The sequence below is a fragment of the Mucor mucedo genome, assembly GCF_025094135.1.
Source record: "Mucor mucedo strain NRRL 3635 chromosome Unknown EV154scaffold_79, whole genome shotgun sequence".
NCBI lineage: Eukaryota > Fungi > Mucoromycota > Mucoromycetes > Mucorales > Mucoraceae > Mucor > Mucor mucedo.
Window position 1 is genome coordinate 4,053 of NW_026252363.1, and position 13,927 is coordinate 17,979.

Genomic DNA, 13,927 nt, shown 5'->3' on the forward strand with positions numbered 1-13,927 from the left:
TGGGGGATTATCTACTACTACTGTGGTACAACTTGCAAGAAGAAAAAAAAAAAAAAGAGCAAATAATCTCGCATGAACACATTACTATCAAAGGCTGTCAATATCGGGTCAACATCACATTGTTCAATAGTAGAGAATTTTTTTTTAATCTAAAGTCCCAGGTGATTATAAAGAGTAAATGTGGGATTATCTACTACTACTGTGGTACAACTTGCAAGAAGAAAAAAACAAAAAAGAGCAAATAATCTCGCATGAACACATTACTATCAAAGGCTGTCAATATCGGGTCAACATCACATTGTTCAATAGTAGAGAATTTTTCTTTAATCTAAAGTCCCAGGTGATTATAAAGAGTAAATGGGGGATTATCTACTAACTACTGTGGTACAACTTGCAAGAAGAAAAAAAACAAAAAGAGCAAATAATCTCGCATGAACACATTACTATCAAAGGCTGTCAATATCAGGTCAACATCACATTGTTCAATAGTAGAGAATTTTTCTTTAATCTAAAGTCCCAGGTGATTATAAAGAGTAAATGAGGGATTATCTACTACTACTGTGGTACAAGCTGTAAAAGGGAGAGAAAAAAAGGGCGCGATGTAACATTATTTATAAGGATTCAGTGATGGTATTTTCCGGTAGCGACGGTGCCAAAAGCAGTGAGCTTTTTTAATATGTATATTTAAAAAAATGATTTTGTTGGTAGCATTTTAAAGATGGTAGAGCGTTCGATCCATGCATCCATCCAGCTCAGTTCAATTTTTTTTTTTTTTTTTTTTTGATGTTTTTTTTTATTTTTTTATTTTTTTCATGCATGGATGGATGAATGGATTAACAGGTGCCATATAAAACAAAAGGGATGGATACTTTGGCTTGAATGATGAAAGAGAAAATTACGTCCGGGAAGGTCAACTTCAGCGTATCAACCGCATCCATTAAAACCATGGTGACGGTGATGTAAATTCAACTCCCTAATGATAAAGCAAGAGATCATCAAAGTCTCGTACGATCCAAATGTGTACATATTGCACTACCTGATTTAGGAAGCATTGGCCTAACTACCGGTCAACCATGGCCAATGCCCTTTAAAAAGCGATTGATCTCTTTTGTCTGTAGCCAGATTTTTCAGCAATGTCTACTGAAGATACACTCATGTCACCGCTTGGATAATTCTTCGTTGTTATAGCTTGTAACCATAGGCTTGGAAAAGATGCAGTTTTTCCCTGCGTTAAATTTTCTTTATGGTAGGGATATGGCGCTAGTACGGATTTAGATGTAGAAAAGCGACAGTTGTGATTAATTTACAAATGTGATAGTGAGTACCAGACTTCAATTAATCAGCATAAGCTAACTATTGTTCATAAAAGAAAGAAGAAAAAAAAAAGTGTTCTGAGAGTGATTTTAAAGGAGATACAAATCCAGTAGTATACCATGAACGAGTAAATAATATAGTGCTTTTAGATGTAAGAAGCTAAATCGTTTTTTTCCTGAGCTTTTACAAAATGCTGTGAAAAGATAAATACAAAAGCTAACAGACAGCGACAAAAAGAAGGGATATTACTTGGTGATAGTTTTTATTATCTTTATGCATGATTTGATCCTGTTTAACACCGAACGATCTGTTGGTATATCTGCCACTTGAAGCACTTATATGAGAAACTATTAAGGATTATTACTTTTCAACTGCCCAGCTTAAATTGTGTGATTATCAGCAAGCTTTAGCTAATACATGGTGTCAAAAATCGTACCTACGCAAAGATACACAGCATCATAGGTGGGTATGATCAATATACTGGCAAAAATCCATCCAAAATCCGAGACATTTACAGTGAGATAACCATAAAAGTTTAAAAAAAGACGTCAAAGGTAAAAAAAAAAAAAAAAAAAAAAAAAAAAAAGTGGTTTTTATTGCTATAAACAAACAAAATGGAGACTCGCTAGCCAGTTTCAGTAAAAAAAATTGCCCAAGTGCAACTGCGAGGAAGTCAGTCTCCGTGTGCACTCACCCAATTTTTATTAGTTTTGATGGCTCTCAAAAAGGGCTCCTGTGTATCACCAAATTGTACGTCTCCTTTATACAGATTATGGGTTTTGAATGTCATTTGGTCCATCTTGATTTGGTGAAGCCAAGGCAATATATTTTGGTTAACAGTGTAACATTTTCATACTCTGTAACAAACACCCAAGTAAATAAAGGTGTCATTGAACAACTGACCGACGTTCTTTCATACATCAAAGATAATGTATGACGATTATTACTCACAGCACAGCGAACCGAATTATTTACACATTACTGTGGGAATCTTCTTTGGATATGAAAGCTCAAATTAATAATGCTCGAACTAAAAAGCATGTCGGTAAGATCGATAACCTCTTTGGTATAAGCCCCATAGCTAAATATTAATAACAGGAAACAAAAGTGACGTGGCCAGATATGTCGATTTTGGAGGATAACTGAAACTGAGATGATAACATTGAGGATGCCGACGACATTCATGATGACGAAAACCGTAAATATTACACAATAAAAACAAGATAATTATCAAACTTGCCAAAATTAACTTGGGCTTTATTGACCAAATAAAAGGAATTTTCATATACACATTATTTTAGACATTAATAACAACGGGCTGATGACGATCGTAGGTAGATTTATCCAGATATTACTCAGGTTTAAATCATCCATATTGCAATGATTGTTTTGACTTTTATTGGATCAAATTTCGTGTAGTTGTATAGCTTAAGTGAGCACCAATCCTTAAGGCAGCAATCCGGAAATTTTGACTCTTCTGAAAGTAAAGCCAAAACTGAAACAACAGCATCTCTTTATGATCGGTAAAAGAACTTAAAATAGTAAGAGATACGATGCGATTTGCATTCCCTGTAAAAGTAACTACCTACCATAACTTTATAAAATAAGTGGCATTCCGTTGAATCCATGCCAACCCTAAAATCGTTATTGCCGCAATTCATACAATTGGAGCTGACGGTAACTGTAGTTTTATATCTCGTGCCATTAAGGTATACAATGACCAAAATTAATAACTACTTGAAGGTCAGACATATCTTAAATACCACAATACTTTGTACAAGCCCATAGAAAATAATGGCTGTTGAATTGGAAAGAACTAAAAGGCGCAATTCAAAAGGAGTCGCCATGTCTTAATCAAAAGGATTAAATTCTATGGTTTAGCACCCTCAGTTGCTTTCAAGTGGTAGCTGACACAGTTAAACGCCTGTTAGTCTTTTTCTGCAAACTAGCACTGCACCAGCCCGGATTGTATAAAAATGAATAGATCTCATGACAATTTGTACCACATGTAGAAATAAATAATACACTCCACCAGCACCACCTTTTTTTGTATTCTCATTCTTTTTTTTTAAAAACCCTTCTTTTATTTTTACATGGATCCCATAGCGTTTTTTGACCATTTAGCAGCCAAAAGTGCTACTTCACAATCAACTCATGTACAAAGCCTGAGTTCAAATGAAGACATTGAGCAAAGAATGACTTTACGTCCATCTTTAGACACGCCTCGACAAGATGATTTTCAAGATAAGTGGATCTTGTTTGTAGAAGCCTATCGCACTGAAAAGCAAGGTACGCTTCAAAAAGCATCAGAACATATATTATAAGGAAAATTAATTCTGGGCATACGTCCAAAAAAAAAAAAAAAAAAAAAAAAAAAGAGCTGAGTGAACATTTAAAGGACCAACTGGTGGCACTGGATCAAATTGAACAAGACTTTGATCAGTCCAATCTAGAGATTCAGCACCAGGTAGGACGAGCATTTGATCGATTATCCAGTGACCTTCATCATCATCAGTCTCGTCTATCCATCGAAAGAAAACAATTCGAGCGAGAAAAGGACATGATTCAACGTAAGTTTTTTTATGGTGATATATCGATAAACAAGTGATTTAATCCCATCATTAGAGGTTCGCCAATTTCAGGACGAGAAAGTAAGCATATACATGTACACCAAAAAAAAAAAGTACTACGCTAATTCGATCCCATGATAAGATTCGTTTGAATGTGGGCGGACAGTTCTTTGAAACTTCATTAACCACACTTCGAAAAGATCCTCGTTCTAAACTGGCTCAGATGTTTAGTCCAGATTCCAACGTCAAACCAGAGGCAGATAATTCGTATTTTATTGATCGTGATAGCACCTACTTTCGATTAGTCTTGAATTATTTACGTGATCTTAAAGTATAAGAAGTCAGAAGAAAGAGAGTAGGATTCAAGCTCATCTTTTTTTTCTCATTAAATTAGATTCCTGCAGGAATTGTAGAGGACCCTAAAATGTAAAGGCTTAATTATTTTGGGAGATGTGTATATGTACTGACATTTATATTAGTATGGATGAGTTGATGCAAGAAGCAAGATTTTACGAATTAAACGGTAAAACCAATATTAAAAGATGATTTTCTTGAATTATCTGACACATACGCATCTTTTAGACTTGCTAAGACTAAAATGGGAGAACTTGCCAGTGATCACCCAAGGTAAATTAAAAAAAGAATTACACAGCAAATCAGCTAAACATCTTTCTTTTTTTTACGCCACGAATTTTTAGAGCAATTATACCAATTATACCCTCCTTTTAGCAAAACAAGGTTGTATCAACCAATCATTATGCGACTCACAGGAAAAAACCTCTCCAATCTGGATTTTTCAAACTATCACATTGATCCTCAATCGAATTTCATGGAAAGCAATTTAGAAAATGCGGATTTTTCTCAAGCCAAATTTGGTTTTGATTTCGATCATCAAGTGAATTTTACAGGTTGTTTCTTGTTAGGTGCTGTTTTCCCTAAAGAAGGTACAGCCAACCGAGCCTCTGGTAAATATATACATATCCCATGTTTGGTAAAATCATGCCCTTTTTTAACTTTTTTGTATTAGGCGTGCAGATGAAATTGGATGGTGCGATTGTTTGATTGGGTTAAAGAGGGGGACTGCTTTAGAAATTAGAGTGCAAAAAAAAAAAAGCCGCTGCCTAGCTTTTTTTTTTTTCTCTTCCTCTCACTTTATTTTTATACAGATATGGTAAAATATTAAATAAATAAGCAAGATATAAAATAACGTTGTTAAACATGGTTTTTTTTTGTACGTGTAGCCTCAAAACGAGCATATTGAAGAGCACATTAAGCGACATGGTCGTCGTCTCGATCATGAGGAGCGCAAGTAAGATCTTTTTTTATATATTAATTCTAGATCTGGATCTCTAATCATCTTTTTTTTATTATTTTTACTTGAACGATAGGCGTAAGAGAGAAGCCCGTTCTGCTCATAAGGCCTCCCAATACGCTCAAAAGGTTCATGGTCTGAAGGCAAAGATGTTGAATAAGAGACGTCATGCCGAAAAGATTCAAATGAAAAAGACAATTAAGCAACATGAGGAAAAGAATGCAAAGTCCAAGTCAGCCGATGCCATCCCCGAGGGAGCTGTCCCTACATATCTTTTGGATCGTGAAGGAGAAGATCGTGCCAAGATTCTCAGTAACATGGTGAAACAAAAGCGTAAGGAAAAGGCTGGTAAATGGGCCGTACCTTTACCTACCGTGCGTGGTATGGCTGAAGATGAAATGTTTAAAGTGGTCAAGACCGGTAAACACAAGACCAAACAATGGAAACGTTTGGTTACCAAGGCAACCTTTGTTGGTGAAGGTTTTACTCGTAAACCCCCAAAATACGAGCGTTTTGTTCGTCCCATGGGTCTTCGTTACAAGAAGGCTCATGTCACTCATCCCGAATTAAAGGCCACCTTTTGTTTACCCATTATTGGTGTCAAGAAGAATCCTCAATCGCCTCTTTATACCCAACTTGGTGTCATTACAAAGGGTACCGTCCTTGAAGTCAATGTATCTGAATTGGGTCTTGTCACCACAGGTGGTAAGGTTGTTTGGGGTAAATATGCTCAAGTCACAAACAATCCTGAAAACGATGGTTGTATCAATGCCGTCTTGCTTGTTTAAATCTTTTTTATCTTTTTTTCCCCTCCTTCTCCTCCACCACACTTTCTGTATATTTTCTCTCTCTCTCTTATAAAAAAAAATAAATATTTTTATTTATTTGTTGTGTAGTATTTACATTTATTGGGGTGACATATATATTTTTTTGTTTGTTTGTTTGTTTAGTGTGTACACATCACTCTAGCAAAAATAGCAGCTAGAGAAGATGTCGATCTATGAATGGCATTAGAAATTAAATTGGGCTTTTTATGTGTTGATTCGGAACATTTTTTATCGGCTCGTTTAAACGAAAGATCATCATGGCGAGTTGTCAGGGAACTACTAGAGAATAATAACCTCCTTTTATTTGGCGATAACGGCGGTGTACTTGTAGTGGCAGTAGCAAACGTTTCCCGTATAGAATTAAAGGACATAGCCTCCATATCCCCATCCTCCTCTTCTTCTTCTTCTTCTTCACTGTAGTATGGTTCATTTTGGGGATAGCCCAAACGGGATGATGGTGGTGTGGAAGGCATAGATGGTTGTTTCATGCTCACCGGTGAATCGGATTCTTGTTCCATTTCCTGATGTGAGAGTCGTTCCCTTGTTAAATGATAAATGGACAATAACGGATGATAGGCAGCAGGCATGGTCTGTGGATCATCGTAATCACCATAGGCATCATTATCAAACAAATGTTGTAACCTTGCCACATGATCAGCTGCAGAACGATAAACAGTAGATTTAATGATCATTTCCATCTTGAGTTGAATATCTTGAGCATTTCCCATATTAAAACCACGTGTCATGTGTTGAAGAATATGTGGAGCCAAAGGTGGAGAGATGGGTAAGCGTAAAGGCAAGTAAGTCTTGATGATCTTTTGATAACCTTGATTGACCCATGTGTGGCGAATGACATCGGCCAAGATGATACGTTTTGTGGGATCCGTGACAAATATCCGCGATAATAAATCTTTACATTCCGGACTTAGATGAGCGGGGTAAGCGACCAGACCTCGCTTAATTTTATCGTGTAATCCAGGCATAGATTTATCGTCAAATGGTACAGAGCCAGTCACCATCACATAAATGACGACGCCTAAGCTCCAAACATCGATTTCTGGGCCACGATAAGGAGTTGCGCTTAATAATTCGGGTGCAGCGAAATAGAGAGAACCACAATAGGTGGTGAGTCTTCTTTCGGGACAAAATAGGTTACTCAAGCCAAAGTCAATGATTTTGATGTTTTGACCATGTTTATCAATCAAGATATTTTCAATTTTCAAGTCACGATGCACAATAGAGTTGCGATGCATGTAATCTAACGCACTGAGGATCTGACGAGAGAAATGTCTTGCATGGGATTCAGATAGCTTTTGACGTTTGACGATATAATGAAGCAATTGTCCTCCATTCACATAATCCATCAAGATATAGAAATAAGGGCCAACAGCCACTAGGTTCTTTAATTGAACAATGTGTGGATGTCTTAGTAACATCATGATGTGTGCTTCTCGAATCGTACGCAATTCTCGGGTTTCTTCTTTGACTTTTTCCTTCAACATTTGTTCTTTTGTTCGTGGTTTGCCTTGTAAAGTGAATCCGTTGATTTGAAAATTGGCTCTTCTTACTATTTTTACTGCCACCTGCATTATCATATTTTTTAAAGGAGTAGGTTTTGTTTAATCTCCCAAAAAAAAAAAAAAAAAAAAAAATCCAACTGTATATCTTATACCTTTTCTCCCGTCACAGCATGAATTCCCAATTTTACTTTGCCCATACTGCCTTTTCCAAGGCTACGATGGAATTCATAATCATCAATACAAGACAGTGGTGATGTTTTTGCTTTTTGTATCTCGACTTGTTGAGACATACTTATTCTTGATGTTGTACTCTCGCCCCTTGATTCTTTTATATCTGTTTGTTAGAGTAATAAAAAGAAGAAGAGGAAATAAATAAAAAAAAAGAAAAAGAGGAAAAAAAAAAAAATAGGTGTGTGTGTGTGTGTCTGTGTGAGTGTCTGTGTGAGTGTGTGAGAAACCATTGTACAAGATTTTATTTTTTATTTTTATTTCTCCTCGCTTGCTTCTTCTGCTATTTCCCGGGTTCCTCATTTTTTTTTTTTTTTTTTTTTTTTTTTGAAATTCATACTCTCTTTCTGTGATCCCGCCTGACATTTAAAAGAATGAGAATAGAGTTTTAAAAAAAGGTGGAGACATCTTTTTAAAAAGCTAAAACGCATTATCGTTACTATGGCAACCCCACTTCATAAAATCTTAAAAGAAAAACGGCCCTGTATTTGTCTCCTATTTCATTCAATTGTCTTCTTTATTTAAAAAAAGGATAAATTAAGAGTGCACAATGCGCAGCCAGGAATAAATCATTCGATGGCATGTGATGCTGTGCTCATAAAGTGGAACGCTTTATTTAAAGATTTAGCTTTTTTTTTTTCCTGGTTTCACTTTTATTTTTGTTGTCATCTGCTTTCTCTCATGGCGTACAACAAATAGATCAAGCCTCATTGTTCGTTCCTCCCAAAACGCTCCGCCACCTTTTTTTTTTTTTATTTATTTATTTATTTTTGGAATGACACAGGCAAAGGAAACCTTGCCACGTCGTATTAGAGCGCCGCAAAGAAATTTTGGCAAAAAAAAATTAAATTATACGCACGAAATTCCCCTTTTTTTTCTTTATATAATCTAACTCCTCAATGTATAATTTGCAACAGAGAGTGAACGTAATACACATATAAACCTGACTACACGCTTCTTATTAACATTAAAAAAATAAATAGAATGTATTTTCATTTGCGGTGTCTGTCATTGGTACAGTATTGGCGGTCATTGCCTTGATTTCTGCCATCACCGGTTATGGATCCGTCACCAACAGCATCTCTGTCCATCCAGACAATGTCAAAATGTACAATCCCATCTTTCCATTCATGTATATAAATATATAAGCTAAGCAAACTCTTATATACGTAGTGTCACGCGTAGATATGGACCCGAAAATACAGATTACAGAAACAGTAAAAGTGAATTTGCCAGATTATCCTTTGATGTCGATGCTGGTAATAAAAGAAAAACAAAGAACACAGCATGTCTTCCCTCCCAGCTAAAAACACATACTTAGATTTCACACCCATGTTTAATTGGAACACAAAGCAAGTGTTTGTTACTGTTGTAGCAGAATATCAATCCAAAAACTTTGTAATAACAAAAAAGAAGGGGCCAGCCAATCAGAGATTTAACATATGTGTGTATTTAGGATAGAAACTCAGTTGTCATTTGGGATAAGATTGTGACAAGTAAGGATAAGGCTCATTTAAAGTTACGTAATGTTCGCAACAAATATGCCTTGATTGATGTCAGTCAACAGTGGAAGTAAGTGATGCATGTAAATAAAAAGAAAGCCTTACACGGTCTAAACTTTAATTTATTCAGCTATGAGAAGGCAAACTTGACATTGCATTGGGATGTGACACCTTATGTAGGTATCCTTCAAGCCGGTCAATCATTTACCAGCACTGGATTTATCTTGCCTCCCTTTTCTGCCCAGTGAAACCCCTCATCATTAAAAAAAAAGTTTTACATCCCTCACTTGAAACAGCTATTTTTTTTTTAGTGTTGAAATTTTTTTATGTACAGATTTTTTTATTTATAGAAAATGATTTGAAAATGATGTAATGGTTAGAAGAAAAAATAATTTAGAGTGTTTGATCATCTTTCAAAGTGACGGAATGATGGGTCATAGTGTTCTTAGCATCGGTACCAGTGGTTCCAACTTGAGCAACATAAGCTTTTGCCTTGACATATGTATTTTGAGCATTTTCAGTAGCAGCGGTTTGAGCCTTATGAATACCCGATTGAAGCAAGGTTTGACCCTTTTGGAATTGAGCATCGACTACTTCCTTATTAGAGATGTACAAGCGAGGGAAAGTAAAAGCAGAGATAACAACCATTAAGATAATATCCATGGTACTAAAGTGAGCAGAGATCTTCCAAATAGCGAAAAAGATGGACATCCACTTGACACTTGTCACGGTATCTTCGATAAAGATAATACGAGTAAGAGCACGCACCACAGTCTCAGAGAGTTCAGTCATAACAGTAGCATAATGGTTAACACTTCCACGATCAATCATACTTGTACGGTCATTGTCAATCACATCGCTGTAAGGATGCGTCGCTTCATGATTCGTCAACACCTTTTGACTTTGCAGGATCAAATTCACATAAATCAAGTTAATACCGATGGCTAAAGTAAGACACGTAGAACCAATTTGTAACAGCGAATACCACCGAGTCAAGACAATTGAGCCCACAATCAAGGCAAATAAGACACCAGAGCGCAAAGGATTTCTCCATTGTAAAACCGATAAGACTTCCGTTTCCATACGATGAGTAGTCTCATTACGACCACCATAACTACGGTGCTTTTGGCTGCCTTCTTCATTGAATGCAGAGTTGAAACTCTTCTTGTTGGGGCTGAGATTATCTTGATCATATTTACGAGTAGAGGGAATGCTACTGCTATGGGAGTCATTGAAAGGATTGCTGGCAGAGGTACTCGTGGGGGGTGCACTAGGAGCAGAATAACCTGTAGACCCGGAGTTTCTGTTGTTATAGGTAGAACTGGGTGCAGTAGAGCCAGTATGAAGACCAGTGGAACCAGAGTTCATACCGGTGGAACCAGAATGAAGACCAGTGGAACTAGAGTTCATACCAGTAGAACCAGAATTGAGACCAGTAGAACCAGAATGGAGACCGGTAGAGCCAGAATGGAGACCGGTGGAGCCAGAATGGAGACCGGTAGAACCAGAATTATACGTAGGATTCATGCCAGTGGAGCCAGATTTATAGGTAGGACTGGTAGTAGAGTTATAAGATTGATCCAAGCTAGTTGAATCCAAAGAGCGAGTATTAGTTGTAGGATGAGAGTTCAAAGAACCAGCAGATAAGCGAGCATTGGTGTTGGGATGAGTAGCCGAAGAATTAGAGTCAAAGGAGCCACCAGACAAGCGAGCATTGGTAGCAGAATGAGAATTGGTGTCTAAAGAAGACATGCTAGAGCGATTGTTATGATGTAAGTTCTCTTGTTGTCTTTGAAGATGAGATGGGTCAGATAGGCTATCCTTTTCACCGTAAGCAGAAGGGATGGTTGTAATACCACCGTTGGCAGTAGGAATGGTTGTGCCATGGACTTGTTCCTTGCTGTGATCCGTAGGAGGAGTGATAGGTCTTTGATAAGTATCCATTGAGTTTAGTTTTTAGTAAAAGAAGAAGATGATGTTAATGCTGAATAGAAAATGAAAAATCTTGACATATTTATAGTCTTTTTTATTTATGCATTAAAATTAAAACGATGAGGTCAGAATGATAAAATAAATGAAAGTCACAATCGTCATCGTGATTTTTTTTTTTTTTTTTTTTTTTTTTTGGTAGCGCGCCGCCAATGCAAAATTTTCTTTTTTTTTTTTCTTACTAAACCTTAATCGAAACTCCCTTAGCACCTAACAGGGAATAGATAAACAAACAAATGGCTTCCACTAGCGAAAACAATAGTATGAAGATTGAGCAAGTGAAGACTGCTCCTCACGAAAAGCGTGTTGCTACTCATTCTCACATTAAGGGACTTGGTTTACGTGCAGACGGTACTGCCGAACCCATTCAATCGGGTTTTGTGGGCCAAGAGAATGCGCGTGAAGCCAGTGGTATTGTCGTCGACATGATCAAGAGTAAGAGTATGGCAGGTCGTGCACTTTTATTCGCTGGTGCTCCCGGTACAGGTAAAACAGCCATTGCCCTTGCTATTGCTCAGGAATTAGGACCCAAGGTACCCTTCCGTCCCATTGTGGGTTCTGAAGTCTTTTCCAGTGAAATCAAAAAAACAGAAGTCTTGATGGAGAACTTTAGAAGATCGATTGGATTGCGCATGAAGGAAACAAAGGAAGTATATGAAGGTGAAGTGACAGAATTGACACCTGAGGAAACAGAGAATCCTTTGGGTGGTTATGGTAAAACTATTTCGCACGTCATTATCGGTCTCAAGACCATTAAAGGAACAAAGCAATTGAAGTTGGATCCCAGTATTTATGAGTCCATTCAAAAGGAAAAGGTGACTGTGGGTGATGTGATCTACATTGAAGCCAATACCGGTGCTTGTAAGGTATGGTTCTTAATTGGCATGACGAGACGTGTTTACTTATAAAAAAAGTTTTTTTTTTAATTGTATAACAGAGAGTAGGTCGTTCCGATGCATATGCTACCGAGTTTGATTTAGAAGCAGAGGAATACGTGCCCTTGCCAAAGGGCGATGTTCATAAAAAGAAGGAAGTAATTCAAGATGTGACACTTCATGATTTAGATGTAGCCAACGCCAAACCTGAGGGAGGCCAAGACATCATGTCCATGATGGGACAATTGATCAAGCCTAAAAAGACAGAGATTACAGATAAACTTCGACAAGAGATCAACAAGATCGTCAACAAATACATTGAACAAGGCATTGCGGAGTTAGTTCCCGGTGTCCTCTTTATTGATGAAGTACACATGTTGGATATCGAGTGTTTTACGTATTTGAACAGAGCCCTTGAATCACCTTTATCTCCTATTGTGATTTTTGCTACAAACAGAGGTATGTGTACCATTCGTGGTACAGAGGATGTGGTGTCTCCTCATGGTATTCCCGTAGATTTGTTAGATCGTCTCTTGATTATTCGTACACTTCCTTATACCGTGGATGAGATCAAAGTCATTATCACTATTCGTGCAAGAATTGAGGGTTTGACTGTAGAAGATGAAGCTATTGAACACATTGCCACAACTGGTATTAATACCTCTTTAAGGTATGTATTCTGACTTTTTTGTGATGCATATAACACTAACACATTCTGTTTATAGATACGCTGTTCAGTTATTGACACCATCCAGCATTCTTTCCGAGATCAATGGCCACACATCAATTACTTTGGACGACGTTAAGGAAGTGGATGACTTGTTCTTCGACTCCAAGAAATCTGCCAAGCACTTGATTGAGCAAGAGTCTCAATTCCTTGTTTAAAGACCAAAATCAATCATCCTCATCAAGCTTTTGTACAAATTATATAAAGAAAAAGAAAAAAACCTTATCATTCTATTATTATTTATTTATTACTACTGCTATTTCTAAAATTTAACAACCTTCTTCTTCATGGGAGAAGAAGAAGCGACAGGAAGTGATTTCTTGATGGCATCCATCTTCTTTTCTTGTCTCTTTTCCTCAGCGATCTTTTGCTTTTCCTCTGCAAAGATATGATAATCATCATCATCAGCGCCTTGATCTAAATTGATCATGCCGACAGAGGTAGTACCTGCTTCCTCCTTTGTCACAGGACAGTCCTTGGCATAATGATCGACTTGTTGACAAATGACACAACTTCCACCATTAGGGTATAATCCTCTCTCGTTCTTGGGACATTGGCCAGATAAATGGCCATCTTGGTTACAGACATAACATTTTGCATAAGGAAGCTCTCTTCCCTTTCTGGGTCGCTTACATTCTTTTAAACTATGCTCGGTTGTACCGCAATTATAACAAATGTTGGCATGTTCCTTGTTTTCGGGACATCGATTCACTGTATGACCTGGCTTACGACACGCAAAACAGACATCACCAGTTCTTCTCTTATTATCTCCACCTATAATCTTTTGTAATGAGTTGTTATGTTTCATATGTAATTTATGTATGTCCTTTATTACCAAAATCATCGTCTCTTCCACGTTTAAATCCACCAGCTCCACCTCCTCCACGACCACCTCTGAAGCCACCACGGTCTCCACCACCACGGCCACCTCTGAAACCACCACGGTCTCCACCTCGGCCGCCACGACCTCCACCTCTAGCTCCACCTCTAGCTCCACCTCTACCTCCACGATCGCCACCAAAACCTCCACGATCGCCTCCTGTGAATCCACTTCCACCGAAAC

At 37.4% G+C, this 13,927-nt stretch overlaps 7 protein-coding genes across 7 annotated transcripts; 4 read left to right on the plus strand and 3 right to left on the minus strand.

The window, feature by feature from the left end:
- Positions 1 to 3,316: 3,316 nt before the first annotated feature.
- On the plus strand, positions 3,317 to 5,009 carry EV154DRAFT_516348 (uncharacterized protein). Its single transcript, XM_051602376.1, has 9 exons — positions 3,317 to 3,603; positions 3,693 to 3,884; positions 3,940 to 3,965; positions 4,027 to 4,215; positions 4,279 to 4,310; positions 4,364 to 4,407; positions 4,467 to 4,511; positions 4,583 to 4,849; positions 4,912 to 5,009. Exons 1-9 carry the CDS (start codon positions 3,408 to 3,410, stop codon positions 4,944 to 4,946), a joined length of 1,026 nt encoding a protein of 341 aa, XP_051455250.1. The 5' UTR covers positions 3,317 to 3,407; the 3' UTR covers positions 4,947 to 5,009.
- EV154DRAFT_447157 (30S ribosomal protein S8e) lies at positions 5,010 to 6,097 on the plus strand. Its single transcript, XM_051597125.1, has 3 exons — positions 5,010 to 5,055; positions 5,126 to 5,193; positions 5,273 to 6,097. Exons 1-3 carry the CDS (start codon positions 5,053 to 5,055, stop codon positions 5,982 to 5,984), a joined length of 783 nt encoding a protein of 260 aa, XP_051455251.1. The 5' UTR covers positions 5,010 to 5,052; the 3' UTR covers positions 5,985 to 6,097.
- On the minus strand, positions 6,072 to 7,934 carry EV154DRAFT_516356 (kinase-like domain-containing protein). Its single transcript, XM_051602377.1, has 2 exons — positions 7,696 to 7,934; positions 6,072 to 7,606 (listed from the first exon to the last, which is right to left on the minus strand). The coding sequence occupies exons 1-2, from the start codon at positions 7,831 to 7,833 to the stop codon at positions 6,143 to 6,145; spliced, it is 1,602 nt and encodes a 533-aa protein (XP_051455252.1). The 5' UTR covers positions 7,834 to 7,934; the 3' UTR covers positions 6,072 to 6,142.
- A 519-nt stretch (positions 7,935 to 8,453) lies between these two features.
- On the plus strand, positions 8,454 to 9,584 carry EV154DRAFT_516359 (signal peptidase 22kDa subunit). Its single transcript, XM_051602378.1, has 6 exons — positions 8,454 to 8,697; positions 8,755 to 8,879; positions 8,945 to 9,030; positions 9,093 to 9,169; positions 9,228 to 9,343; positions 9,404 to 9,584. The coding sequence occupies exons 1-6, from the start codon at positions 8,671 to 8,673 to the stop codon at positions 9,519 to 9,521; spliced, it is 549 nt and encodes a 182-aa protein (XP_051455253.1). The 5' UTR covers positions 8,454 to 8,670; the 3' UTR covers positions 9,522 to 9,584.
- Positions 9,585 to 9,648: 64 nt separating this feature from the next.
- On the minus strand, positions 9,649 to 11,239 carry EV154DRAFT_516361 (Reticulon-domain-containing protein). Its single transcript, XM_051602379.1, has one exon. It carries the CDS (start codon positions 11,215 to 11,217, stop codon positions 9,667 to 9,669), a length of 1,551 nt encoding a protein of 516 aa, XP_051455254.1. The 5' UTR covers positions 11,218 to 11,239; the 3' UTR covers positions 9,649 to 9,666.
- A 216-nt stretch (positions 11,240 to 11,455) lies between these two features.
- On the plus strand, positions 11,456 to 13,097 carry EV154DRAFT_468214 (RuvB-like 1). Its single transcript, XM_051597792.1, has 3 exons — positions 11,456 to 12,128; positions 12,200 to 12,807; positions 12,863 to 13,097. The coding sequence occupies exons 1-3, from the start codon at positions 11,499 to 11,501 to the stop codon at positions 13,020 to 13,022; spliced, it is 1,398 nt and encodes a 465-aa protein (XP_051455255.1). The 5' UTR covers positions 11,456 to 11,498; the 3' UTR covers positions 13,023 to 13,097.
- Positions 13,087 to 13,532, minus strand: EV154DRAFT_516363 (uncharacterized protein). Its single transcript, XM_051602380.1, has one exon. It carries the CDS (start codon positions 13,292 to 13,294, stop codon positions 13,127 to 13,129), a length of 168 nt encoding a protein of 55 aa, XP_051455256.1. The 5' UTR covers positions 13,295 to 13,532; the 3' UTR covers positions 13,087 to 13,126.
- Between the last annotated feature and the right edge of the window lie 395 nt (positions 13,533 to 13,927).

Coding starts and splice junctions, on each gene's coding strand:
- EV154DRAFT_516348 (XM_051602376.1), top strand. CDS start 3,408: ATGGATCCCATAGCGTTTTTTGACCATTTAGCAGCCAAAAGTGCTACT. Junction 4,216..4,278: donor ATTATTTACGTGATCTTAAA/GTATAAGAAGTC, acceptor TCATTAAATTAG/ATTCCTGCAGGAATTGTAGA. Junction 4,408..4,466: donor AAGATTTTACGAATTAAACG/GTAAAACCAATA, acceptor CGCATCTTTTAG/ACTTGCTAAGACTAAAATGG.
- EV154DRAFT_447157 (XM_051597125.1), top strand. Junction 5,194..5,272: donor CTCGATCATGAGGAGCGCAA/GTAAGATCTTTT, acceptor CTTGAACGATAG/GCGTAAGAGAGAAGCCCGTT.
- EV154DRAFT_516356 (XM_051602377.1), bottom strand. CDS start 7,833: ATGTCTCAACAAGTCGAGATACAAAAAGCAAAAACATCACCACTGTCT. Junction 7,607..7,695: donor ATGCTGTGACGGGAGAAAAG/GTATAAGATATA, acceptor ATGATAATGCAG/GTGGCAGTAAAAATAGTAAG.
- EV154DRAFT_516359 (XM_051602378.1), top strand. CDS start 8,671: ATGTATAATTTGCAACAGAGAGTGAAC. Junction 8,698..8,754: donor ATTTGCAACAGAGAGTGAAC/GTAATACACATA, acceptor AAAAATAAATAG/AATGTATTTTCATTTGCGGT. Junction 8,880..8,944: donor CATCCAGACAATGTCAAAAT/GTACAATCCCAT, acceptor TTATATACGTAG/TGTCACGCGTAGATATGGAC.
- EV154DRAFT_516361 (XM_051602379.1), bottom strand. CDS start 11,217: ATGGATACTTATCAAAGACCTATCACTCCTCCTACGGATCACAGCAAG.
- EV154DRAFT_468214 (XM_051597792.1), top strand. CDS start 11,499: ATGGCTTCCACTAGCGAAAACAATAGTATGAAGATTGAGCAAGTGAAG. Junction 12,129..12,199: donor CCAATACCGGTGCTTGTAAG/GTATGGTTCTTA, acceptor ATTGTATAACAG/AGAGTAGGTCGTTCCGATGC. Junction 12,808..12,862: donor GGTATTAATACCTCTTTAAG/GTATGTATTCTG, acceptor TTCTGTTTATAG/ATACGCTGTTCAGTTATTGA.
- EV154DRAFT_516363 (XM_051602380.1), bottom strand. CDS start 13,294: ATGATCAATTTAGATCAAGGCGCTGATGATGATGATTATCATATCTTT.